Genomic DNA, 27,764 nt, shown 5'->3' with positions numbered 1-27,764 from the left:
TTCTTTTGGTTTTTATCTGATAAAATATTCTGTCATTTCAAAACACTCTCGCAAATAATGCAGTGACCGAGTGCTCAATCCCTGCCTTATCATCAATTCACAAATAATGGACGAGAGGCCAGACCAGCCTCTCAAGGCTGTTGAGAGACGGCACAGTTTGGGTTTCTGGACAGGAAGCCCATATGACAGAGGGAGCAGATGACCAGGCTTTTACCTGCTAGGCTCAGGGAGGTTTTGGCAGTGCAGACTGAAAGCCAGCCCCAGCACCACCGAACTCTTCCAGTCCCCAAGACAGGAGGCAAACCAGACAGCTTCAGGAACCAGCCTGCTGAGCAGCAGCAGTTCGACTGTGTACTTCACACTCCAGGTGGAGGACAGCTGCTGTTCTCGTACTGCCCGTGAGACACGGCACTGCCGCAGGAAGACCACTCGGGGAAAGCAACCTGATCAGAAACACAATGGCAAACAGTTACAGCAGTGACAGGCAAGCTCTGGCATGCAGGCTGGGTGTACCACCTCCCCAGCTACCCCCCCCCAACTCTACCCCCAACCCCCAACTCTACCCCCAACCCCCAACTCTACCCCCAACCCCCAACTCTACCCCCAACCCCCAACTCTACCCCCAACCCCCAACTCTACCCCCAACCCCCAACTCTACCCCCAACCCCCAACTCTACCCCCAACCCCCAACTCTACCCCCAACCCCCAACTCTACCCCCAACCCCCAACTCTACCCCCAACCCCCAACTCTACCCCCAACCCCCAACTCTACCCCCAACCCCCAACTCTACCCCCAACCCCCAACTCTACCCCCAACCCCCAACTCTACCCCCAACCCCCAACTCTACCCCCAACCCCCAACTCTACCCCCAACCCCCAACTCTACCCCCAACCCCCAACTCTACCCCCAACCCCCAACTCTACCCCCAACCCCCAACTCTACCCCCAACCCCCAACTCTACCCCCAACCCCCAACTCTACCCCCAACCCCCAACTCTACCCCCAACCCCCAACTCTACCCCCAACCCCCAACTCTACCCCCACCCCAACTCTACCCCCCACCCCAACTCTACCCCCCACCCCCAACCCTCCACCCCCATTTACCTCTCAGCCCCAGCCCACAAGCCTCATTCCTGATGAACGGCTTATGCCCGAAACATCGACTCTCCTGCTCCTCAGATGCTGCCTGACCTACTGTGCTTTTCCAGCACCACACTCTCTACTCTGATCTCCAGCACCTGTCGTCCTCACTTTCTCCTAGACCCCTTTAGGAGACTCACTATAAAAGACCCCCGTCCAGACAGTGCTTAACACTCCAACCGACACTTCACCCAAACCCTCCCAGTAAGCACCGACCCCCTTCCTGCCCAGGCAGCTCTGTGACAATGCCACGTCCAGACACTACTTTCCTCTGGTGCCACTTCCCACCCTCAGTACAGTTTACAAGGAGCCCAGATACTGGCAAATACCCTGACTGTCAGTTTGAGCACAGTTGGTGCCATCTCGCTGAGGAATGTCAGAACACAGTCGCACCTGCTTTGCAATGCAGAGGTGGCAGGGTGTCGATATGGTGAGGTGGCATCACAAACACAGGCTGGTTACTGAAGTACAGAGCCATGAAACGGGCAAGTGATTGTATCACAGCGAGAGCAGCATCCAGCCCAACGTCAAGTACCACCGAGACGTCCGGTACCAGCCCAGGCATCTCTGTACAGAAATACACTAAATTCAAAATGGAAGAGAGAGAGACAGACAGACAGACAGACAGACAGAGGGAGCGAGATCATGGGAGAGAGAGAGCAAAAGCCGATACATGAACTACACCCAAACCCACACTGCAGCACTGTGATCGCCCACAGAGACCCGCACTGTAACACGTTGACATCTCTCACACACACAGACCCACACTGTAACACACTGACATCAGACACACAAACCCACACAGAAACACACTGACATCACACACACAGACCCACACTGTAACACACTGACATCACACAGACACATCTACACTGAAACGCACTGACATCACACACACAGACCCACACTGTAACACACTGACATCACACACACAGACGCACATTGAAACGCACTGACATCACACACACAGACCCACACTGAAACGCACTGACATCACACACACAGACCCACACTGTAACACACTGACATCACACACACAGACGCACATTGAAACGCACTGACATCACACACACAGACCCACACTGAAACGCACTGACATCACACACACAGACCCACACTGTAACGCACTGACATCACACACACAGACGCACATTGAAACGCACTGACATCACACACACAGACGCACATTGAAACGCACTGACATCACACACACAGACGCACATTGAAACGCACTGACATCACACACACAGACCCACACTGAAACGCACTGACATCACACACACAGACCCACACTGTAACACACTGACATCACACACACAGACGCACACTGTAACACACTGACATCACACACACAGACGCACATTGAAACGCACTGACATCACACACACACATCTACACTGAAACGCACTGACATCACACACACAGACCCACACTGAAACGCACTGACATCACACACACAGACGCACATTGAAACGCACTGACATCACACAGAAACGCACTGACATCACACACACAGACCCACACTGAAACGCACTGACATCACACACACAGACCCACACTGAAACGCACTGACATCACACAGACACATCTTCACTGAAACATACTGACATCACACACACACACAAACTGTAACAAACTGACATCACACACACTGACATCACACACACAGACCCACACTGAAACGCACTGACATCACACAGACACATCTACACTGAAACATACTGACATCACACACACACACAAACTGTAACAAACTGACATCACACACACTGACATCACACACACAGACCCACACTGTAACACACTGACATCACACACACAGACCCACACTGTAATGCACTGACATCACACACGCGTACCCACACTGTAACACACTGACAGACCCACACTGAAACACACTGACATCACACACACACCCACACTGCAACACACCGATATCACATACATAGACCCACACTGTAACACACTGATATCGCACACATAGACTCACACTGTAACACACTGATATCACACATACTGACCTGCACTGTAACACACTGATATCGCACACACAGACTTGTACTGTAACACTGACCCGCACTGTAACACACCGATATCACATACATAGACCCACACTGTAACACACTGATATCGCACACATAGACTCACACTGTAACACACTGATATCACACATACTGACCTGCACTGTAACACACTGATATCGCACACACAGACTCGTACTGTAACACTGACCCGCACTGTAACACACTGACCCGCACTGTAACACACTGACATCACAGACAAAGACCCACACTGAAACACACTGACATCACACACACAAACCACACTGAAACACACGAACATCACACACATAGACCCACACAGAAACACACTGACGTCACATACACGGACCCACACTGACATCACACCGCGTACCCACACTGTAACGCACTGACATCACACAGACACATCTATACTGTAACACACTGACATCACACACACAGACCCACAATGACATCACACACACACAGACCTGCACTGTAACACACATATCACGCACTCCGACCCACAGTGTAGCACACTGATATCACACACATTGACATGTAGTGCAACACACATAGCACACAAATGGACCCACACTGTAACACACTGATATTGTACACATGGACCCATACTGTAACACACTGACATCACATACACACAGACCCGCACTGTAACACACTGATATTGTACACACGGACCCATACTGTAACACACCGACATCACACACACCAACTGCACTGTAGCACACTAAGAGTGCACACACACTCACATTGTATCACTGGTAGTGCACACACCGACCCCCACTGTAACACATGTGTATCGCACACACAGACCCATAATGTAATACACTGATATCGCACACACAGACCAATGCTGTAACACGCTAATATTGCAGACACAGACCCACACTGCAATACACTGACATCACACACAGGGCCATATACTACACTGTAACACTATGACATATATCTTACCTTGAGACATCCCGGACTCACCTTGGTTTAATATCTGTCTTACAAGGTGTTCGCAAAAGTCTTGAGCAGCTCTGAGATTGTAGAGGTAGAGGTGGGTGTAAAGAATAGCCAGGCTATATCGAGTCTGCAAGTAACTCACTCTCCTCCCATCTGTATTCAATGAAACAGGAGGAGTACCCAGTGTTAGGCCAGAGGCACTGGGCTGCAACACAACACCAAGAGATGTAACAGCAAGCCAGGCTAAAGCTGAACAGGGTGCAGCAAAACAGAGAAGGATACAGTAGGCTAGGGTTCTGGGCGCTCAAGGGGAAAGTGAGTTTCATCCAGAGAAAGAATGAATGAAATGTCTGCAACCCCAGGACAGAAGAGCTGTCGCGACAACTGCAGTTTCAGCTGGGTCCACCTACCTCTGCCCATCTCTTCTTGAAGCGCAGCTCTCCAGATGTGCACAGCCTCCAGGTACGAGCCCAGAAGGAAGTTCTCCTCACCTCCAAACAAGACACAACAGAGCAGTGAAATAACAGCTTTTATCCCCAGTGATCAGCTTTAGCTGAATGGTAGAGATTAGATTCCCTACAGTGTGGAAGCAGGCCCACAAATCCACACCGACCCTCCAAAGAGTAACTCACCAAGATTCATTTTCCTTACATTTACCCCAGCTAATGCACCTAACACTCTGGCCAATACACCTAACTGGAACACCTTTTGGAATGTGGGAGGAAACTGGAGTGCCCGGAGGAACCCCACACAGACACAGGGACAATGTGCAAACTCCACGCAGACAGTCGCCTGAGGCGGGAATCGAACCTGGGTCCCGAGCACTGTGAGGCAGCAGTGCTAACCACTGAGCCACAGTGCCACCCCATGTGCATGTGGTGCACTTTCAAAGGGTGGTTAAGGTGCACGACTAGAGTTACATTTTTCCCAACATTCGCCCACCTTCTCCCTGTAGCCCTGCATTCTCCTCCTTTGCAGGTCACAAATTCGGCCCCAGATCATGCCCAAACAATGTAGTCGAATTCTTTGAAGTTGTAACAAGCAGGATAGATAGAAGGGAATCAGTGGGTGTAATATAGCTGCATTTCCAGAAAGCATTTTAAAGTGCCAATGTTAAATTACTCAATAACACTGCTGGCACTGAAGGTAGTCTATTAGCATCAACAAAGAATTGATGAACAGAGAAACAAGGTGTTGGGAAAAGCAGGGGACATTTTCAAAATGACAACCTGTAATGAGTGGAATGGCACATGGATTAGTACAAGGGTCATAATTATATACAATACACATTACTGACTTGGATGAAGAAACTGAATGTACAATAGTCAAGTTTGTGGATGCTACAAAATAATTGGAAAGGTACTGGTGAAGATGCCAGTCTTCAGAGGGATAAAAACAGGGAAAGTGAGTGAGCAAAAACTTGGCAGATGGAATATAATGTGGGAAAGTGTGAAGTCATGCACTTTGGCAAGAAAACTAGAAAGACTGCAGAGAGCTAGAGCAGAGTGATTTAGAGACCTCATGCAGACCTTACAGGTTCACTACATCATAGGGAAGGCAAATGCAATGATGGCATTTACTTCAAAAGGTGGGGGGGCAGGTCCACTCAAGGGGTTAGGGTCTGGAATGTACTGTCTGAGGGTGAGGGGAGGGGGAGGTTCACTCGAGGGGTTAGGGTCTGGAATGTACTGTCTGAGGGTGAGGGGAGGCAGGTTCACTCGAGGGGTTAGGGTCTAGAATGTACTGTCTGAGAGGGTGAGGGGAGGGGGAGGTTCACTCGAGGGGTTAGGGTCTGGAATGTACTGTCTGAGGGTGAGAGGAGGCAGGTTCACTCGAGGGGTTAGGGTCTGGGATGTACTGTCTGAGGGTGAGGGGAGGCAGGTTCACTCGAGGGGTTAGGGTCTGGAATGTACTGTCTGAGGGTGAGGGGAGGCAGGTTCACTCGAGGGGTTAGGGTCTGGGATGTACTGTCTGAAAGGGTGAGGGAAGGGGGAGGTTTACTCGAGGGGTTAGGGTCTGGAATGTACTGTCTGAGAGTGTGGGGGGAGGCAGGTTTACTCGAGGGGTTAGGGTCTGGGATGTACTGTCTGAGAGTGTGGGGGGAGGCAGGTTTACTCGAGGGGTTAGGGTCTGGAATGTACTGTCTGAGAGTGTGGGGGGAGGCTGGTTTACTCGAGGGGTTAGGGTCTGGAATGTCCTGTCTGAGAGTGTGGGGGGAGGCTGGTTTACTAATGCTTCCAAAGGAGAATTATAAAATACCTGAAAAAGAGAACAGCTGAAGTCCCACAGGGGAAAAGCAGGAGCAGGTGACTGAGATAAGGTAATTTCCTTTTGCCGAGCCAGCAAACACAGGACTCTTGTGCTGTGTACCTTCTGTGTTCTATTAAACAGTCCCAGCATTGTATGAGATAGCCAGTAATATTACCTCTGCTCTTTTAAAGTAAAAACAAAGCTTTATCGATTCTATTAAACTGAATGGAAAATCTCTTGGCACTGCCTCCATCTAACACTTCCAAGGGAGGTTCAGCATAGGGTAATGTACAGAGTAAAGCTCATTCGACTCTTTGAAACTAGTAAATGGAAAGTAAAGCTTCCTTGACACTGTCCCCATCTAACACTTCCAGGACAAACACCAGAGCCACCACATGCTGACCCCCAGGACAGGTACAGCACTGGGATAGACACAAAGTAAAGCTGCCTCTGCACTGTCCCCTTTGAAATAACTCTATTTAGGCTGGTATCTCATCACCAAGTCACTCCTTATTTAAACATAAACAGTCCCTGAGTTCCCAATCAAGGAACTCATATTATAAGAGATCCAGATGGCTGGTCTTGTTACAGTCACTACACCCACCTTATATATATATATATAGCAACAGGGCTACATCCAGAGTAACACTAGCTCTACACTTTTAATCTACACAGGGTTAGATACAGACGAAAGCTTCCTTTACACGCACCCCATCAAACACTCCAGAATGGGGACAGCACAGGGTTAGAAGAATGAAGCTCTCTCTACTTTTCACAGATCATAGAGTAGAATCTCTACAGTGTGGAAACATGCCATTTGACCCAACAGGTCCACACCAACTCTCCAAAGAGTATCCCACCCAGACCCACTTCCCCACCCTGTTACTCTACATTTCTCCTGACTAATACACCTAAACTACACATTCATCAACACTATGGGCAACTTTGCATTGCCAATCCACCTAATCTGGACATCTTGGACTGTGGGAGGAAACCAGAGCACCCAGAGGAAACCCATGCAGACACGGAAAGAATGTGCAAACTCCACACAGACACCTGAGGCTGGAATCAAACCCGGGTCCCTGGTGTTGTGAGGCAGCAGTGCTAACCACTGAGCCACTGTGCCGCCCGATGAACAGAAAGTAAAGCATCCTCCTCTCCTTTAACCTGAAGTTCCCTCAGCACTGTACCCATCCAACACTCCCAAGACAGACATAGCACAGGGTTAAATGCAGAAAAAAGTTTCCACTACTCTGTTAAGCTGAAAATACAGCTCTCTCGACAATGACCCAATAAACACACTCAGGGCAGATACAGAACAGAGTAAAAAGTCTTCTACACAGCTGCGTTGTTTTGGCAATGGTATCTATTTTAATACCCTTACCTGCAAGAGGCATGAGCTGCCGGTTTTGTCCCAGTCTGTCTCCCATAGTCTGTAAAGTTGCCTGAACCTGGGACAGGAGAGCAGTTATGATGGCGTCCTCCCTTTGGAGGCACTTTCGGCTGTTGTTTTTTTTCAGTTGTCGTTGGGATTCCCGTATGTGGAAATGGTGCTGCAATGCATGCTGGTACAACAGGCGCCAGGCAATGGCCAACCTGCACCAATCAGATAATCCTAACATTACGTGAAGGCAACACCAACCAGCTCATTACATGAAAAAATCTACTGCTTTTCCCATCAACCCTGCACAGATCTGAGTCTGACCATCTCAAAACCAGTTTCACAGGCCCAGCTAACACATCAAACGGAAGTAGTCGAACGATGGAGCCAACGAAAGAAATTAAATCTCTTGTCAAGAAGAAGAAGGAGGATTATATTAGGATGGGACATGAAGCCTCAGTTAGGGCACTTGAGAGTTACAAGTTAGCCAGGAAAGACCAAAGAGAGAACTAAGAAGAGCCAGGAGGGGACATGAGAAGTCACTGGTGGATATGATCAGGTAAAACCTTAAGGCTATCTATAGGTATAGCAGGAATAAAAGAATGACTAGAAAAAGATTAGGGCTCATCAAGGACAGTAGTGGGAAGCTGTGTGTGGAGGCCAAGGAGACAGGGGAAGCACTAAATGAAAACTTTTCATCAGTATTCACATTGAAAAAGGACAATGTTGTCTAGGAGAATACTCAGATACAGGCTACAAGACTAGACGGGATTGAGGTTCATAAGGACGAGGTATGAGCAATTCTGGAAGGTGTGAAATTAGATAATGCCCTGGGGCGGATGGAATTTATCTGAGGGTTCTCTGGGACGCCAGGGTGGAGATTGCAGATGCTTTGACTTTGATCTTTATGGGGTAAAAACAATGACTGCAGATGCTGGAAACCAGATTCTGGATTAGTGGTGCTGGAAGAGCACAGCAGCTCAGGCAGCATCCAAGGAGCTTCGAAATCGACGTTTCGGGCAAAAGCCCTTCATCAGGAATAAAGGCAGTGAGCCTGAAGTGTGGAGAGATAAGCTAGAGGAGGGTGGGGGTGGGGAGAAAGGAGCATAGAGTACAATGGGTGAGTGGGGGAGGGGATGAAGGTGATAGGTCAGGGAGGAGAGGGTGGAGTGGATAGGTGGAAAAGGAGATAGGCAGGTAGGACAAGTCCGGACAAGTCATGGGGACAGTGCTGAGCTGTAAGTTTGGAACTAGGGTGAGGTGAGGGAAGGGGAAATGAGGAAACTGGTGAAGTCCACATTGATGCCCTGGGGTTGAAGTGTTCTGAGGCGGAAGATAAGGCGTTCTTCCTCCAGGCGTCTGGTGGTGAGGGAGCGGCGGTGAAGGAGGCCCAGGACCTCCATGTCCTCGGCAGAGTGGGAGGGAGAGTTGAAATGTTGGGCCACGGGGCGGTGTGGTTGATTGGTGCGGGTGTCTCGGAGATGTTCCCTAAAGCGCTCTGCTAGGAGGCGCCCAGTCTCCCCAAAGTAGAGGAGACCGCATCGGGAGCAACGGATACAATAAATGATATTGGTGGATGTGCAGGTAAAACTTTGATGGATGTGGAAGGCTCCTTTAGGGCCTTGGATAGAGGTGAGGGAGGAGGTGTGGGCACAGGTTTTACAGTTCCTGCGGTGGCAGGGGAAAGTGCCAGCATTGGAAGTTGATTAGGGATAGTATTGTGAAGGATAGGTCAGGGCACACAAACTTTATCGAGGACTTTGAGAAGGTGAGCAAACAGGTGGATGAGGGGAAAGCGGTTGATGTGGTGTAAATGGATTTCAGTGAGGCGTGTGATAAGAATCCCTATGGTAAGATACTGCACAATATTAATTAGTGAGCACTGTGTTCCAGTGTGATGGCGGTGTATACTGATTAATGAGCACTGTGTTCCTGCGCGATGGTGGTGTATACTGATTAATGAGCACTGTGTTCCTGCGCGATGGTGGTGTATACTGATTAATGAGCACTGTGTTCCTGTGCGATGACGGTGTATACTGATTAATGAGCACTGTGTTCCTGTGTGATGGCGGTGTATACTGATTAATGAGCACTGTGTTCCTGTGCGATGACGGTGTATACTGATTAATGAACACTGTGTTCCTGTGTGATGGCGGTGTATACTGATTAATGAGCACTGTGTTCCTGTGCGATGACGGTGTATACTGATTAATGAGCACTGTGTTCCTGTGTGATGACGGTGTATATTGGTTAATGAGCACGGTGTTCCAGTGAGCTGATAGAAACATAGAATATGGGAGCTGGGGGACGGTATTTTGGTATTGAGCCCACTCTCCCATTCAACACGACTGTGCCAATCTTATGCTTAGTATTATACTTTTGTTCCCTCCCCAGTCCTTCTGAAATCTTGTGTCACAATCCTGGTTTTGGTTTGTAAGTCTTAGTCCTACCTGTGTGATGGTCGCTGTATGGTTCGTACTGTTTGGGAAGGCAGCTCAAACAGGCTGAGGAGGGAGCACTTATCCTTGGGACATGCTGATGCTTGGAGAGAATCATACACCATGTTCCACGTGTGGCCCAAGAATGCCCAAGGTTGAACAGAGTACACTGCATCCAGATGTATCGATGCTAACTTAAGTATCATAAAACTGCCAAGGAGTGACAGTGAGAACGAGATTGACTCTAGCTTCTGAGAGAGTATTAACTTTACCATGTCTGCTGAGAGTCTCACAGCATGATGTAGTGAATGCTTGTGCACCCCGTCCCAGTGCAGGACGGTCAAACAATACTGCAAGAGCTGAAATATCCTGTATATCCCTGGGCTCTTGTTCAAGACCTTCTTCACCATCTTATTCTTTCCCTTTATGGCTGAGCACGGGAGAGAAGCTGGGGCGAATGGAAGAAGGTGAGCAAACTGCAGCAAGGCCTCAACTGTGTACTGAAGCAGGTGATCCCTGCCTTCCATTTCCTTCACTGAAACAAGCACACTCCAGGCTCCCAAAAGGCTGTTCTGCATCTGGCGGAATTTACCCTCAAGATTGTCTGCTTGCTCGCCCTGCATGGCATGGAGTGTATCGAACATGGAGGCAAACTCCAAGTGGCCCTGCTCCATGGTGTTCACGTGAGAGTCCTGGAATCTCGAGTAATCAGGGAGGTGTGGAGCATCATCATCAGAATCATCATCTTCATCAACCTGGAAAAGGGAAAAAGGATCAAACCACAACAGGGAGAGGAATCCAGCAACTCTGGCACGATCTGCAAGGGATAGGACAAAGGCTGGACTTGTGTAGGAATCTCTCATTACCCCTCCTCAGGATCTCAACACTTCATCTGGACTGGAACTTCATTGCAATACAAAACCAAAGGTACTGATATTAAGGGAATTGAGGTTATTAAAGGTTTAACTGAAATACTCGAAGATTAGCAAATTCTCCACACATTTTGTTGAAGCTTTTTATAACACACTCATCAGGACAATTTGCAAGAATGCCCAAACAAGGGAGGAGCCACAGTTGTACTGCACAACAGCAAAGTCCTGTTGCTGGCTCATCGATTCTAACTGGAGACAATGCTGTAGAGAATACATCAAATTAAGTTGACCAATAGTTAACCGCCAGACATAGTTTAAATTTTAAACCAGATAGGTTGACAGATTGTCAAAGGATTGCCCAGAAAAATGAAAAAGAAATGGGTGTCACCTATTTTGTGGAGTTGAAAATGGTTGCACAATCAGTACATATTATTTCTGGCTTCAAAAAAATAAGGCCCTGAGCATTAACACATGCAGATTTCAGGACACAAAAATGAGCTCTCAGAGCCAGACTGACTATCATAAATTGGTTTGCAGAGTGTGAGAGAAAACACATTCAATACTATCCAGCAAATGCTGTCCAGTTACAGAATCACACCTTGTGTTGGACTGAAGGGATATGTTATTTGTTCTGGTATACCCATCTTTGGGAATGTACAGCCTACATGACAAGCATCACAGCAACACAAACCCCTATATATCACATGACTCATTTCTGTCATCTTCAGGATATACTTGGGGCTCGACGACAGCATTCGATTACTGGTGAACTAGCTGCACCCCATAGTAGGTTCACCTATTGCTGAAGCCTTTTGTTCACATGCAGACTTGTGACTGAAAGAAAGCATGTCAAAGACATCTTGCAGTGCAATGGATACCCTGATCAGATTAGCTCTCACTGTATATCACACAATCTCCTAACAGGTCAGATGGAATTTAATCCAGACAAATGAGAGGTGATGGATTTTGGAAGATCTAATGCAAGAGGGAAGATGAGATTCCCTACAGTATGGAAACATGCCCTTCGGCCCAACAAGTCCACCCCGAACCTCCAAAGATTAACCCAGCCAGACCCATTCACCTAACACTACGGGCAATTTAGCATGGCAAATTAATCTAACCTGCACATCTTTGGACTGTGAGAGGAAACTGGAGCACACGGAGGAAACCCACCCAGACACAGGGAAAATGTGCAAACTCCACACAAAATCGTCTGAGACAGGAATCGAACCTAGATCCCGGGCACTGTGAGGCAGCAGTGCTAACCACTGAGCCACCGTGCTGGCAAAAGTAGACAGTAGTATACAGTAAACAGCAGAACCTTTAGTCAAATCAACATACAGTGTGATGCTGCTTATCCTTTAACAAGACAATGTTGTCCTCGGTGGGTTCGTAAACAAAGAGACCCCGGGAGGTCTAAGTTTGAAGGGTTTTTGGGCCAATTTGATTATAGCTAATAGAGGACTGGGAGAAAGCGAGGACTGCAGATACTGGAGATCAGAGTCAACAAGTGTGTTGCTGGAAAAGCACAGCAGGTCAGGCAGCATCCGAGGAGCAGGAGAATCAATATTTCAGGCATAAGCCCTTCTTCAGGAATGCGATGAAGAACTTAAGTCCAAAACATTGACTCTCCTGCTCCTTGAAAGTTGCCTGACCAGCTGTGCTTTTCAACGCTTATAGCCTCAGGCAAAAAGTTTCTGAGTTTTAAAAAAAGACACTTGTACAATGTAAGGGGAGTAAAAACAATGACCGCAGATGCTGGAAACTAGATTCTGAATTAGTGGTGCTGGGAGAGCACAGCAGTTCAGGCAGCATGCTACTTTCTCCCCACCCCCACCCTCCTCTAGCTTATCTCTCCACGCTTCAGGCTCACTGCCTTTATTCCTGATGAAGGGCTTTTGCCCAAAACGTCGATTTCGAAGCTACTTGGATGCTGCCTGAACTGCTGTGCTCTTCCAGCACCACGAATCCAGAATGTAAGGGGAGTGGCCAGTTCTCCCAGCTCAGCTTTTCTCTGGTTTGGTTTGGTTTTAGTAAGCAGTCAGTGGTTTTATCAAGCTGCTGGTCCAAGAACCAGTTCCATGGAAGGAGGTGTTCCATGCTCAAACTCTCCGCCACCTCTCTCGCTCCTGTAAGACCTTGTGTTTGAGTTTACCTTTTTTGCCAAGGGGTATTTATGGAGATTGTTGCAGGAATTTGGAACAGCATCATTAAGTTGGGATAGTCTGTTGGGTTTTCAGATAGATTAAGTTATTCTATGTTCTGTTCTCTTTTGTTTGTGTTTCATTTGGTAATCTGCAAATAAATTCTGTTTTGTTTAAAACTAAGCGGTTTGACCAGCTGTACCCCTCCTGGAATATCCGCTATATACCTGCTTAAAGCAACAGGACAGTGAAGGTACCTTTGTGAAATGTTTTGAGGGGTCTGGCCTAGTCCATAACAACAGAGGGATCTAGGCGTACAGGTTCACAGTTCCCTGAAAGCTGCAACACAAGAGGATGAGGTGGTCAACAAGGGGCGCATGGGACTTTTGCCTTCATAATTTGGGTAGAGTGTATAAAAATTGGCAAGTCATGTTGCAGCTGTACAGAACTTTAGTTAGGCCACATTTGGAACACAGCATACAGTTCTGCTTGCCACACTACCAGAAGGATGCAGATGCTTGAAGAGGGAACATACATGGTTTATTAGGATATTGCCTTGTTTGGGGAGTATTAGAATTAGATTTCAAATGAGAATCCCTACATTGTGGAAACAGGCCCATCGGCTCAACAGGTCCACACCGACCCTCAGAAGAGTAAACCATCCAGACCTATTTCCCCTACATTTTACCCCTGATGAATGAACCTAACCTACACATCCCAGATCACTGTGGGCAATTTAGCGTGGCCAATTCATCTAACCTGTACATGTTTGGACTGTGGGAAGAAACCGGAGCACCCAGAGGAAACCCACACAGACATGAGAGAATGTGCAAACTCCACACAGACAGTCGCCCAAGGTTGGAATCGCACCCAGGTCCCTGGAGCTATGAGGCAGCAGTGCTAACCACTATGCCACTGTGCCACCCATTAGCTATGAGGAGAGATTGGAAAAAGCCAATTTGTTTTAATGTGAACATCGTAGAATGAAGGGCAACCAGATAGAAGTTTATGAAATTATGAGGGGCCTAGGTAGAATAGTCTTGGCCCCAGGGTAGAAATGTCAATTACCAGGGACATAGTTTTAAGGTAAAATGGGGAAAGTTTAAAGGAGATGTGAGTTTTTTTATGGATGCTTTTAAGTGGTGCTTGGTGGCACAGTGGTTAGCACTGCTGCTTCACAGCGCCAGAGACCTGGGTTCAATTCTAGCCTCGGGTGACTGTGTGGAGTTTGCACATTCTCTCCACATCTGCAAATGCTCCAGTTTCCTCCTAATGTCCAAAGATGTGCATTTTAGGTGCTTTGGCCATGCTAAAAATTGCCCTGAAGTGTCTAGGAAGATGCACACTAGGTGGATTAGCCACGGTAAATGCAGGGTGACAGGGATAGAGTGGAATGCTCTGCAGATGGTTGGAGCATACTTGTTGGCCAAATGGCCTCTATCTGCAGTGTAGGGATTCGATTATTCTAATTGGTGGAATAGACTGCCAGTGGAGGTGGATATAATAGCAATGTTTAACAGGCATCATGTCAGATATATGAATAGGTAGGGAATAGAATGGAATGGATTACATAAAGGCAAAATAGTTTTCAGTTTCGACTATGTGTCAGCATAGTCTTAATGGGCCGAAGGGCCTGTTCCTGTGCTGTACTGTTCTTTTTAGTCCAAGGGGCAGTCATTCTCGATCCTGACAAGTGTCCAACGACCTCAGATTACTCAAGGGAAGGTCAAGTCAAATGCTGGAGCAACAGATACAACTTTGATCAGGTGTGTAGATGAGAGCAATGTATTTGAGTAGTCCACTTTGATTTCAGCAAGGCTTTTGAGAAGGTCCCACATGGGAGACTGATAGTGAAGATAAGAACCCGTGGGACCCAAGGAAATTTGGCAAACTGGATCCAGAATTGGCTGAGGGGCAGGAAGCAGAGGGAGACGGCTCAATGGTGTTTGTGTGATTGGATGTCTGTAACCAGTGGGGGGTCCCACAGGGGTCAGTGACAGGGCGCTTGCTATTTATGGTTTATATAAATGATTTTGAATTGAATGTAGGAGGCTTGGTCAATAAATTTGCAGATGATACAAAAATTGGTGTAGTGGAAAATAGTGAGGAGATAGCCTGAGACTATAAAAGGATAGTGACAGGCTGGTTACATAGGCTGATCAGTGACAAGTGGAATTCAATCTTGCCAAATGTGAAGTAATAAGGCAAGGGAACATGTGATGAACAGTAGGTCTCTGGGAAGCACCGATGATCAGAGGGACCTTGGTGTGCTTTCAAAGGGTACTGTGAATCTGGATTACACTGCCTGTATTGGTGGCACGGACAGAAACCCCCACAATGTCAAACAAGGCTATGAGCCAAGTGCTGGAAATTCAGACTAGTTAGACATGATGGGCCAAATGGCCTATTTCTATACTGTAAAATTCTATTATTCTTATTATGTTTGCGGTTTACTAGAAACATAAATAGGCAAAAGTGAGGACTGCAGATGCTGGAAACCAGAGTTTAGATCAGAGTGGTGCTGGAAAAGCACAGCAGGTCAGGCAGCATCAGAGGAGCAGGAAAATCAACATTTCGGGCAAAAGCCCTTCATCAGGAATAGAGGCAGGAAGGAAGTCTCCAGGATAGAGAGATAAATGGGGGGGTGGGTGGGGCTGGGGAGAAAGTAGCATAGAGTACAATAGGTGGATGGGGGTGGGGATGGAGGTGATCGGTCAGATGGGAGGGGGGAGTGGAAGGGTGGGAAGAGAGATTGGCCGGTAGGACAGATCATGAGGACAGTGCTGAGCTGGAAGCTGGAGCTGGGGTGAGGTGGGGGAAGGGGGAACGAGAAAACTGTTGAAGTCCACATTGATGCCCTGGGGTTGAAGTGTTCCGAGGCGGAAGATGAGGCGTTCTTCCTCCAGGCGTCTGGTGGTGAGGGAGCGGCGGTGAAGGAGGCCCAGGACCTCCATGTCCTCGGCAGAGTGGGAGGGGGAGTTGAAATGTTGGGCCACGGGGCAGTGTGGTTGATTGGTGCAGGTGCCCCGGAGATGTTCCCTAAAGCGCTCTGCTAGGAGGCGTCCAGTCTCCCCAATGTAGAGGAGACCACATCGGGAGCAACGGATACAATAAATGATATTGGTGGATGTGCAGGTAAAACTTTGATGGATGTGGAAGGCTCCTTTGGGGCCTTGGATGGAGGTGAGGGAGGAGGTGTGGGCACAGGTTTTACAGTTCCTGCGGTGGCAGGGTAAGGTGCCAGGATTGGAGGGTGGGTTGTAGGGGGCGGGACGGGGGGGGGGGGGGGGGGGGGGGGGGGGGACATGGACCTGACCAGGTAGTCACAGAAACATAAATAGGACTAGGTAGAAGGAAAACTTGCAGTTGGCTTTATATGAGATCCAGCCTCCAAGTCACCTGACCCACTCTCAAAGGGGCAACGCATACCCAAAGCATATGCAAAACCCCTCCCCCCTCATTTCAATACACCCCTTAGCAATTCATATATATTTACAATTATAACGATTAGACAGGCATTGTTGCCAACATCGATACATCATTAGGAATACTTATAAAAAGAAAACCACTCTTCTGTAGCATACATCAACATGCTCAGTCTCTCGGGGGATGGTGATTTTTCGAAAGCCATCTCCTCACCTCAGGAACCTTTTTGAGTGCGGTCACTTGGCTTCTGGATACTTCTGTTGTTCTGCAAATACATCCCCCTCTGATTGGCTGTTGCTTCCTCATCGCTGGGTAACACCAACCATGGCTCAGTCGACACTCCTGCTTCTATCTGGACCAGTTCAATATTCGGTGGGACATCTCCCTGGTGGTGATGTGCAGCAACCAGCAAGTCCACGTGTCTCCTCCAGTCCAGTTCATCCCAAGTCTGCACCATTTATGACAACAGTCAAAGAATGTGGTGCTGGAAAAGCACAGACAGTCAGGCAGTATCTGAGGAGCAGGAGAAGTCGACGTTTTGAGCATAAGCTCTTCATGATTCCTGATGAAGGCCTTATGCTCAAAACGTTGATTCTCCTGCTTCTTGGATGCTGCCTGACCAGCTGTGCTTTTCCAGCACCACACTCTTCAATTCTGATCTCCAGCATCTGCAGTCCTCACTTCCTCCCTTATATGCCAATAGTCCTGTATGAGCCACTACCACCACTGAGACCCACTCTTCCCCAGATATATAATCTCAGGTCACTGGAATGGACATCGATGACCACAAGTCACACCTGTCCCTGGACTAGTCCCACAATATCCATGTGAATTTGAAGCCATTCCCATGCGTAAATGGCGATAGTGACATCTCTTTTCTTATGTGCACACTGTCTTGATCCCACTGTCTCCTCAATCTGAAAGTCCACATTTGGCCACCAGAAATAGCTCCTGCCTATCTCCTTTATTCACACCACACCACACAGCAATGCCTTTTGTGCCTTTGTTCCAGCACCTTTCCTCTTAGTGGGGTGGGAATACTAACTTTCATTCCCCACATTAAACACCCAAACAATACAAACAACTCCCACCTCCTGGACAGGTACGGGCATAATAATGGACAGTTTCTATGACTGGTCCTCCTCTCAGGTCTCAGTCTACCACTCAGCTATAAATTGGGTCATTGCAGGTAGTGTTCTGCACCTAAAACCCGGTACCTTGTCTTCCTGGGAAAGGTACATAATTTTCAGTTTCCAGTCAGAAACATTCTTATTATTCTTCTCTGCCTGTCAGTATCTGATTTCACATGAGTAAGCTGATGGAGCCAACGGCCATCTCTGTAGGTGTGCTGCTGCTATTGACAGTACCCCTGTGTACTGGCCAAAAACGGTGGGTTGTGACCTATGGTCTGTCTGCGACACAAAACAAAATGGCTGAACTTCTTAACACTGAACACAATCACCTTTTCCACCTGGACAGACTTCTCATATCTTCATTAGTGAGCTCAATGCAAACACAATAAGCTTTTCCTCTCTATTTGGTAAGACGTTCGACAGTATAGCACCAAGGAGGAGAAAGTGAGGACTGCAGATGCTGGAGACCAGAGCTGCAAACAAAGGGCAGCTGGCCAGGCAGCATCTGAGGAGCAGGAGTACAGCACCAACCCCATTAGGTAAGATGTCACACACCAACTGTAATGGAAATTTGGGTCAAAATGTGTTAACATTTCCAACTTTTTAAGGTTTGCTTGACCTCCCGTTAAGCCATCTCACATTCCTGGGTCCAGTTCCACAACTACCCTTTTCCCAGCAACCAATGCATGGGTTTCAGCATGGTTGCCAGAACAGACACAAACTTGCCATAATAATTTCCTGAAGAAGGGTTCCGGCCTGAAACGTCAATTCTCCTGCTCCTCGGATGCTGCCTGACCTGTTGTGCTTTTCCAGCACCACATTCTTGACTCTGATCTCCAGCACCTGCAGACCTCACTTTCTCCATAATAATTTATAAGTTCCAAGAACAATCTCTGTTGAGATGCATTCTCTGGTATAAGGGTGACCATGATAGTCTCCATCTTCTTGGAAAAGCGCAGCAGGTCAGGCAGCATCCAAGGAGCAGGAGCTGGATGCTGCCTGACCTGCTGCGCTTTTTCAGCAACACATTTTCAGCTCTGATCTCCATCCAGCATCTGCAGTCCTCACTTTCTCCTCCATCTTCTTGGGCAATTTGTATAGTCCCTTGCCATTGACTACATGGCTGAAGTACTCTATGGAGTCTTTAAAAAAAACTCTGGTTTCTCTTGTTTAACTTGTAGGCTATGCTCCTGGATTCTTTTTTAGAATTTCTTTTAAGTTTTTCAAATGCTCCAGTGAAGAAAATATTGTCCAGATTACACTGGATACTTGGCAATCCACTCAAAGTTTGATTCATGGCACTCTGGAATAGAGCTAGCACTGCTGTGATGCCAAAAGGAGATCACTACGAGGAACAATGCCCTGTGTCACTAAGGTCAGCAGCAACTCCTGTGTGACCCCCACCTATAAGTAGACCTGAGACAGACCCATTTGTGAGTACTTCTTTCCCATCCAGTCCACTGAACAGATCCTCGATGAATGAAAGGGAGCATTGATCCATATTGATTATGACCTGAAAGTCACCACAAATTCTCACTATTTTTAAAAACTGGGACAATGTGAGTGGCCCATTTGCTGGTGGTTACTGTTCTAATGCTCCCAGATTCTCTAACTGTTCCAGTTCCACCTCCACATTAGACCAGATGGTGCACAGTAACAGACAGGCATTGAGAGTCCTCAGACAAGCCTCCCTCTTCAACTCAAGTTTAATTTCTACTCCTTTCATTTCCTCCAGGGTTGCCTCGAGAAATCTTTACACCTGTCCAACGTCTCTTTCATATTCACGTTTGATCCACCAGCCTATTAACCACGCCCCAATTTAACTTTAATTTCTGTAATCAAGAGCACCTGAATAATACATCCATATCCACAAGTACATCTCAGCTCGAAGTAGCAGTGTGTGAAAGTGGACAGCTTGCTGCAAGTGAATGGTTATCCCAGAATCAGTTAACAACTTGAGAATAAGGGGTTTAAGGCCATAAGACAGAGGAACAGGGGCGGTCATTCAGTCAGTTTGTTACTTAACTGGAGCAATGTGAGAATGTCATCAGGGCTCACTCCCACCTCCTCCTACTCAAGAAAAGAGTAGTTGACTAAGCACAATTCTCTCTGCAGTCACATGAACTCTCATACACCACCACTGGTAAAGCAAGAGTAAACTCCAGTTCAGCAGAGCCCGTGCTGGGGCATCATAACCATTGGCTCTCTCAGGTGACATGGAGCAGGAGGCAAGCACTGAAGCCTGCCCAACCTCGGGAAAATTATTTTAACAGGGTTAACACATAGTGAAGCACTTGCCACTGAATATTAAAGTCATGCTCTCAAAAGCTGTACCTGACCACTTGTTGGTGTCTCCTCCTGTAAGAATGAGGGGGACATCCATGATCCAGGCTCTTGCATTTCCCATTCCTGCAGAAAACTTCCTTTTAGGGATGACATGGGTTGTAAACATTGCTTCACATCGTTACGCTGTAAACAGATTGCACCAAAGGAAGTGTTTATTAATCACAGGCAGGTCATGACTGATGAATCAAGAGATATTTCTCAAGCACTCACTAGCATGTCAAATGGGAGTCCCTAAGAATGTTGCAATACGAATTTCCAAAAGGTATCAGATAAAGTTCTAGATAAGAATAAAATTTGAAGTGCGTGAAATTATATGAACACTCTGAAATATGTGAATCATTAGGTCTCCAATCTCCCTCGCCAGAGTCAAGGCAAAGAGCTGGTCTATCACCACACATGTACCCTAAGAATCTACACTGGGTCTCAGCTTTTCACCATTTCTAATAAGGAACTGGATAAAGAATAGAGGAAATATTGCCAACAATCTGTCCTGCTACCTCCACGTCGATGCTACAGTGTAGAAAGCACACCAACACTCTGCTTCCTCAGCTGTCTAAGGAAATTCAGCATGTCCGCAATGACTCTTATCAACTTTTATATGATTGTATTATAATCATTCTATCTGGCTGCATCATGGCTTGGTTTGGTAACTACTCTACCCAAGACTACAAGAAGTTACAGAGAGTTGTGAATGCAGCCCAGTCCGTCACTTAAACCAGCGTTCCATCCACTGACTCCGTCTACATTGCCCACTGCATCGGGAAAGCAGCCAACATCCCACCCTGGTGATTCTCTCTTCCACCCTGTTCCATCGACCACAAGATACAAAGATTTGAAAACACATACCAACAGATTCAAAGACAGTTTCTTCCTGCTATTATCAGACTTACGAACGGACAACTTATACATGAGAGTTAATCTTGCTCTGCACCTTCTCTAACTGTAACACTACATTCTGTTCTATTAACCTGATGCACTTAAGTAAGGTATGACTTGTCTGGTTAGTACACAAGTCAGTATTTTTCACTGTATCTCAGTGCGTGTGACAATCATAAAACAACTATGTCAATATTTTAGGGACACCCTGCCATATGATATCTCAGTATTTAAAGGTTGCCAAAAATTCTGTACCTCAGAGTTCATTAGTGAGTGTCGAACATCATTCAGATCTTGAGTCACCTCCAGAAGAAGGGTCTTTAAAACAGACGATGCAGAATAATTCGCTGCAAAACGCAGCAGGGTAAACATGTAACCATCAGATACAATGAGGTAGGGTAAACGAGGGTGGGCTGCCAGGGAAAACCACTGACTCATTGGGTCATCTTCAGAGGTAGGAGAGCCATCAGAACCTGTATGTTTGACGCTCAGAAGCAGGGACTGAGGTGGTCTGAAAAACATTGGGATATGAAATTAAAGACTTTGTCTATCCAATCAAATACTCCCTCAGCACTGACCTACTGACAGTGTCGCACTCCCTCAGTACTAACCTTCCGACAGTGCAGCACTCTCTCAGCATTTAACCTCCGACAATACTGCACTCCTCAGCACTGACCCTCTGACAGTGCCCGCTCCCTCAGCACTGACCTTCCAATAGTGCGGCACTCCCTCAGTACTTACCCTCCGACAATACTGCACTCCTCAGCACTGACCCTCTGACAGTGCCCGCTCCCTCAGGACTGACCCTCCAATAGTACAGCACTCCCTCAGCATTGACCCTCCGACAGTACAGCATTCCCTCAGCACTGACCCTCCGAAAGTACGGCACACCCTCAGCACTGACCCTCTGACAGTATTGCACACTCTCAGCACTGACCGCCCAACAGTACAGCACCCACTCAGTATTGACCCTCTAATGTCAGTGCAGTGTGAATGTCGCCATGCCTCTGGTGTAGGTGTTCTCCCCTTGATGTTGTGACTAAGATGAGACAGTGCTAAGATGAGATAGTCAACAAAGACCAGACAGGTGAAGAGTTCTCACTGTATTGTTGATGTGTCACTAGCTCCTTTGAAGAAAAGACTTGGTTTAGATGGGGAGTTGCTGCAGCCTTTACCTGTAGGTGATTAAGGGATGGAGTGGGATGTACTCTGCTGGCCCAAACTCCACGGAGCAGCCGAATGTGGTGATGGATAGCAGCTCGCCGAGCCGGGACAGTAACAGCAAGGCCCCACGTTGCAGCATACATGCCAGGAAGAGGCCATCATGTGTCCAGCTCACCGCACCAACCCAATAAGATCTGGAAAGCAAACAATTCACTGTCAACGTTGCACCAAATCCTGGGTCAGCTCACACCATCTCGACTGCTCAATTTGGAGAATGGAACATGACATTCCAGATTCGTGGATGGAGTGCTGGGACCTCCCAGCTTGTGGGAGTTAGTGGTCAGGGTGCGGTAGGTGGGGTAGGGGAGTTGTTCAAGCGTTAGTGGAGGGGTTAAGGGATTTTGGGGGGTTGAAATTGACGAGTGAATGGACAAGGCAGCATCGATATGCTGAAACTGAAACAGAGTTTCCCCATGCTGAAATCAGTGCCGATCCTGCTGAGTGATGTGCTGACCTACCTGAGAAACCTGACTGGCACAGACTGCCCTTTGCTGCCACAGCCTCGCAGACTGCTAGATACTGTCACATCATTCAGTGGGTTCACAAACAGCACCTGGGTGGCCTAACAAATGAGAGAGAAAACAGGCCCTGGGTAAGCAGCCACTCAGTAAGACCCAGATTTGGGTGTACGGAGAGAGGAGCAGGTACGGAAAGGCGGACACTGACGTACAAACACATACTCATACAAGATGCACAAAGCCGCACACATTCCAATGTATGTGCCCAAACACAGGGGCAGACAAGCGCACACACACCAGAACCTGCAGGTGTGTATAGATACAGACACATTGAGGACAAGCCCACAGATTGCTGCCCCCATCATTGACTGCATGACCTGGATTGTTGGCCATTTACCAGTATGTCCCTATCTGAGGTAAAATGTTGATAGAAGGACCTTTTTCTCCCATTCCACTTAATTTCTTTGTTGAAGGATGGATTCTCCTGGTGAGATGTTTAACTGCTACAGATTTGCATTTGTACACATGCACACGTGTGGTTGGGTATCGTTCATGAGCAGTTGCACATCCACGGGCCTGTGTCCAAGAGGGTGAATGGAGTGAAAGCAGCCTCTTCCTCAGCTGCTGCACTACCTTCACAGTCAGACAGTGATGTGGAGAGAGGGGGGGGATCAGCCTGCAGCCACCTGAGGAACCATGATCCAGCACAGGTTTGATGAGGGGCTGAATGGGTGAATGGGGGCGGGCTGAAGTACGAGGGGTCAGGGAGGGACAAAGAGGCAAGGTAAGAAAGCATTAAGGAACAAAAGGGTGTACGATAATCAGAAGCCACAGAACAAGCCAGAGAAAGAAAACAGCAGTGACCTTGGGATCATTCTGATTGATGATGACTGCAAGCAGCAGGCTGTCCCTGGAGAAAGCTGCTAACAGCGCTCCTCTTGATTTCAATCCATTGCAGACTGGGCTCAAAGCTCCGAGTGAATGTGTTTGTGTTACCCACTGGGCACGGAATGGGACAGCACTGCAAAGAGAGAGGTAGGTGTGAGGTTAAAGTACAACTCCTGAAACAGAGCAGAAACATACATGGACATCACACAGCATAGAACTAGGTACACAACCCACTCTTCACACAGTATACTGTGTGTGCCCACCAAATACTGACTAAAGCACATCCAGAACACTTGTACATGGACTCAAGGCATCCATGAGCTCACACACACTCCGGGTACCCGCGGGGACATGTGTGTGTGCTCACACTCTGGGTACCCACGGGTACACATGCACACTCCGGGTACCCATAGGCAAACTAAAAACACACCAATATGTACAATAACATGTCCACAGAGATTCACTCACATATACAGACACGCATACATTCTTACCGAGCTGCAAACATTCAGAAATCTCTTACCTCATGCACTTCTCCACTTGTTCAAACCATTTCATTCTCAGTGTGGTCAGCACCAGGATCTCTCCAGATGTAAAGACAAAGGAACAGAAGCAGCAATCCCCCAGCACCTGTGTACAAACACAAGCAGGCATCGATCAGCGTGCTATCATTGCCCACTGTCAGAGTGCAGTCAGCGTGCTCTTACAAAATGGGGAGTGACACAAACCATGACAGTGTCCCTAACCTCTGAGAGAGTAGCTGTTCAGTTAGAAAATACAAACAGGATAGGTCATTCATTTCAACAAGTTGCATACAAGCAGCTCAGAGAGGGTATAGCAAGAGAAAGAAACTAAAAAGCGATGACAGCGAGACTCCGAGCGAGCGAGGGAGAGCGGGATCGCACAGGGAAGTGGTGTTTTTGTTAGTTCATGATTTTTAAAAATGTTTTATTTAGGAAGAAGAGTAACTGAAATAAGTTAAAGCCCAGCCCAATAACGACATTCCAAGTTATGGGCCCAGTGCTGTAAAGTGGGATGTGTGTAGATATAGTGCAGCTTTGGCACGACAGGTCATTCTGTTATAAATGTGTATTTTATTAACACAAATTCGCAGTGATGCAACTGACAAATTGGGGACATTGTTTCTAAACAGCAAATGTTTAAAATGTGCGTTGGCTGTAACGCGATTACAGCACCAACACTTTCCGCTCTGTTTCTAAATTTTTCTCAAATGCAGGGTTGCACAAGAACACAACCATCATGTTATAGACAGGACTGACAGTCCAGATTCGTTGGCCCAAAGGGCCTCCCTGTACAACATCAGTATGGTTCAACACAAATACTATTGTGGCAGTGTTCACTAAGGCCAACATAGCCACAGAGATCAGGGAGAAGAATTGTCATACACTTAAAGAAAACAGCGCAGACAGATCGGAGATTCTAAATGGCTGAGCAGGCTTAAAAGTAGATACCTCTCCAGGGCTTGCTGAAATGTATCCCAGGCTATTGAGTCAGGAAATGGAGGACTGGCAGCACTGGCAATAATTTTCAATTCCTCTCTGGCCACAGGAGAAGTGCCAGGGGACTGGAGGACAGCTAATGTGGTACCATTATGAGAGAAGGGAGCAAGAGATAATCCAGGAAACTAGAGGCTGATCAGCCTAACCTTGGTGGTATTTGGAGACAATTCTGAGGGACAGAATTAAGTTGAACTTGGAGAGGCAGGGATTAACAAGAACACTCGGTATGGTTTAGTAAGGAGAGGTTACGTCTGACTAACTTGATTGAGTTTTTCAAATAGGTGACAGTGCATGTAGAAGAGAGCAATGCTTTGATGCGGTCGACTTGGACTTCAGCAAAGTTTTTGATGAGGTCTTGAATGGGAGACTGACAGTTAAGGTAAGAGCCCATCGCATCCACGGAAATTTGGCAAACTGAATCCAGAATTGACTGAGTGCAGGATACAGCGGGTGATGGTTGGAGGGTTTGTTTTTGGGACTGGGAGCCTGTGTCCAGTGGGGTCCCACAGGGGCCAGTGTCAGAGCCCTTGCTGTTTGTGGTTTTTATAAAATGACTTGGACTTGAACATCAGAGCATTGACCAAGGAGTTTGCGAATGGTATAAAAATTGGCAGGATAGTCTTCGATTCCAGGAGGATATAACGGGTTGGTCAGGTGAGCTGATCAGCGGCAAGTGGAATTCAATCCAGGTACAAGAGAGGGGTTGCACTTGGGTAAGACAAACAAGGCAAGGAAATACATGATGTACAGAAGGACTCTGAGAAGCACCGAGGTGTGCATGTACACTGGTCCCTTAAGGATCAGCACAGGGGGATAAAGTGGTTAAGAAGGTACAGGGGCTGCCTGTCTTCATTAGCTGAGTCACAGAGTTGAAGAGCATGGAGATTATATTGGAACTCTAGCACATGTTGGTTACACAGCTAGAGTATCCTGTACAGTTCTGGAATCCACATGATAGGAGGGTGCACCGAGGGGTGCAGAGGAGATTGACCGGGATTTTGCTTGAGCTGGACAGTTATATTTTGAAGAGGGATTAGACAGACTGGGTTTTTTTTTAACCTTGGGACAGTGGACACTGAGATGTAGAAAATTAGGAGGGACAGAGATAGGGTGGACAGAAAGGAACTTCTCACTGGGGGGTTGGGGAGGGGGTTTTCAAGTTTGAAGGTAAGGGGAGGTTTAAAGGAGATGTGAGTGAGATGGGATTCTGGAACTCTCTGCCTGTGAGGGTGCTGGAGGTAGAAATCCTATTCACATCGAAGACGTATTTAGATGAACACTTGTGATGCCAAGGCATACAGGGTTATGGGCCAAGTGCAGGCAAATGGGATTACAATGTTTAGGTGGTTGGTGCAGACACAATAGGCTGATCACTGTGAGTCTATGACCGGACAGAATGTTGGAGCAGCCCTGATGGGCTGAATGGCCTACTCCTGCCCTATTTTCTCTGTTTCAATGAGCCCTCAGGCTTGCGTCTTGAACTGTTTGTATGGCGATTAACTCACCTCATCAGTGTGAAAGACAGCATGGACTGTGCTCTCCTTATCGTCTGCTTGGGGAAGTTTGACTTTCTCATCAACCATCACCTGGGCCCACGTGCCGCTGAGCCGAGTCTCTGGTACAGAGGTCAAGTCTTGCTCTTCCATACTTTCCCAAAGGAACACTACACCAGTCTGACTGGCCACAAGGACTCTCTTCCCATCCCTCGAAACAAACAGAAATGGCTTCGTAGCAGATTCTGGGAGATTGAGTGGACAAACAGAGACACAGGGAAGAAAGCAAAAGCAACTTCATATCATCATCTACAGCTGTAGGATTTGATGAGGCAGCCATGAGTCTAACTGTGTTAGCCAAGGAGCCATATTATCCAGTGACCAAGGACCGAACTGCAATCAGCCCCCTTTACAAGCAAATGGTACTGTCCTGTTCACTTCCATCCATGTAGTAACTCAAGAGGCCAGTCACAGGAGCAGGAGGAAGCCATTCAGCCCTTCATGCCTGCTCCACTATTCACCACAATTATGACTGTTCATCCAGCTCAGTACCCTGCTCCACTTGCTCCCCATGCCCTAGGAAGTATATCTAATGTCTTCAAGAAAACTACAGGGAATATAGTCCTAACTGATCCAGTTTCTCTCTTCATACATCAGTTTTGCCATCCCAGAATTCAGTCTGGGAAATTTCTACTCCACTCCCTTCAAAGCTAGAACATCCTTCGTCATGTAAAAAGACTAAAACTGCACACAATATTCCAGGTGTCGTCCAATGCCTGTCTAAGACATCCCTTTTCCTGTACTCTAACACCGCGGCTACGCCCCTGTTCCAGTACTCAAATACCCCCCTACGCCCCTGTTCCAGTACTCAAATACCCCCCTACGCCCCTGTTCCTGTACTCAAATACCCCCCCACAACCCTGTTTCTGTACTCAAATACTCAAATACCCCCCCGCGTCCCTGTACTCAAATACTCCCTTATGTCCCTGTTCCTGTACTCAAATACACCCTATGTCCCTGTTCCTGTACTCAAATAATACCCTACGTCCCTGTTCCTGTACTCGGATACCCCCCTACGCCCCTGTTCCTGTACTCGAATACCCCCTCACGTCCCTATTCCTCTGCTCAAATACCCCTCTACGTCCGGCATTTACATATGATGCCTCAGAGAAATTCTATGCA

The 27,764-nt window shown here is 47.4% G+C and overlaps 1 protein-coding gene across 7 annotated transcripts in view; it reads right to left on the bottom strand.

Moving 5' to 3' along the window:
• The window catches only part of cplane1 (ciliogenesis and planar polarity effector 1), a 254,280-nt gene that overhangs the window by 199,841 nt on the left and 26,675 nt on the right, over positions 1 to 27,764 (bottom strand). For 4 of the 7 annotated variants that reach the window (XM_072592860.1, XM_072592875.1, XM_072592868.1 and 1 more), the window contains exons 4-16: positions 26,595 to 26,827; positions 24,093 to 24,199; positions 23,546 to 23,702; positions 22,682 to 22,785; positions 22,175 to 22,357; positions 21,255 to 21,510; positions 20,112 to 20,246; positions 10,215 to 10,957; positions 7,768 to 7,979; positions 4,544 to 4,624; positions 4,158 to 4,286; positions 1,534 to 1,707; positions 215 to 443 (exon numbers count right to left, since the gene is read on the bottom strand). In XM_072592860.1, the coding sequence (XP_072448961.1) occupies positions 215 to 443; positions 1,534 to 1,707; positions 4,158 to 4,286; positions 4,544 to 4,624; positions 7,768 to 7,979; positions 10,215 to 10,957; positions 20,112 to 20,246; positions 21,255 to 21,510; positions 22,175 to 22,357; positions 22,682 to 22,785; positions 23,546 to 23,702; positions 24,093 to 24,199; positions 26,595 to 26,827 (2,743 nt within the window). Of the gene's footprint in view, positions 1 to 214; positions 444 to 1,533; positions 1,708 to 4,157; positions 4,287 to 4,543; positions 4,625 to 7,767; positions 7,980 to 10,214; positions 10,958 to 16,857; positions 17,090 to 20,111; positions 20,247 to 21,254; positions 21,511 to 22,174; positions 22,358 to 22,681; positions 22,786 to 23,545; positions 23,703 to 24,092; positions 24,200 to 26,594; positions 26,828 to 27,764 lie in introns of those variants that run through there. The other 3 variants (XM_072592887.1, XM_072592889.1, XM_072592890.1) reach the window with 3 other exon arrangements.

The sequence above is a fragment of the Chiloscyllium punctatum genome, chromosome 2 (assembly GCF_047496795.1).
Source record: "Chiloscyllium punctatum isolate Juve2018m chromosome 2, sChiPun1.3, whole genome shotgun sequence".
Lineage (NCBI taxonomy): Eukaryota > Metazoa > Chordata > Chondrichthyes > Orectolobiformes > Hemiscylliidae > Chiloscyllium > Chiloscyllium punctatum.
Note: the sequence above shows the minus strand (reverse complement) of the source record. Positions and strands in the feature narration are given on the sequence as shown.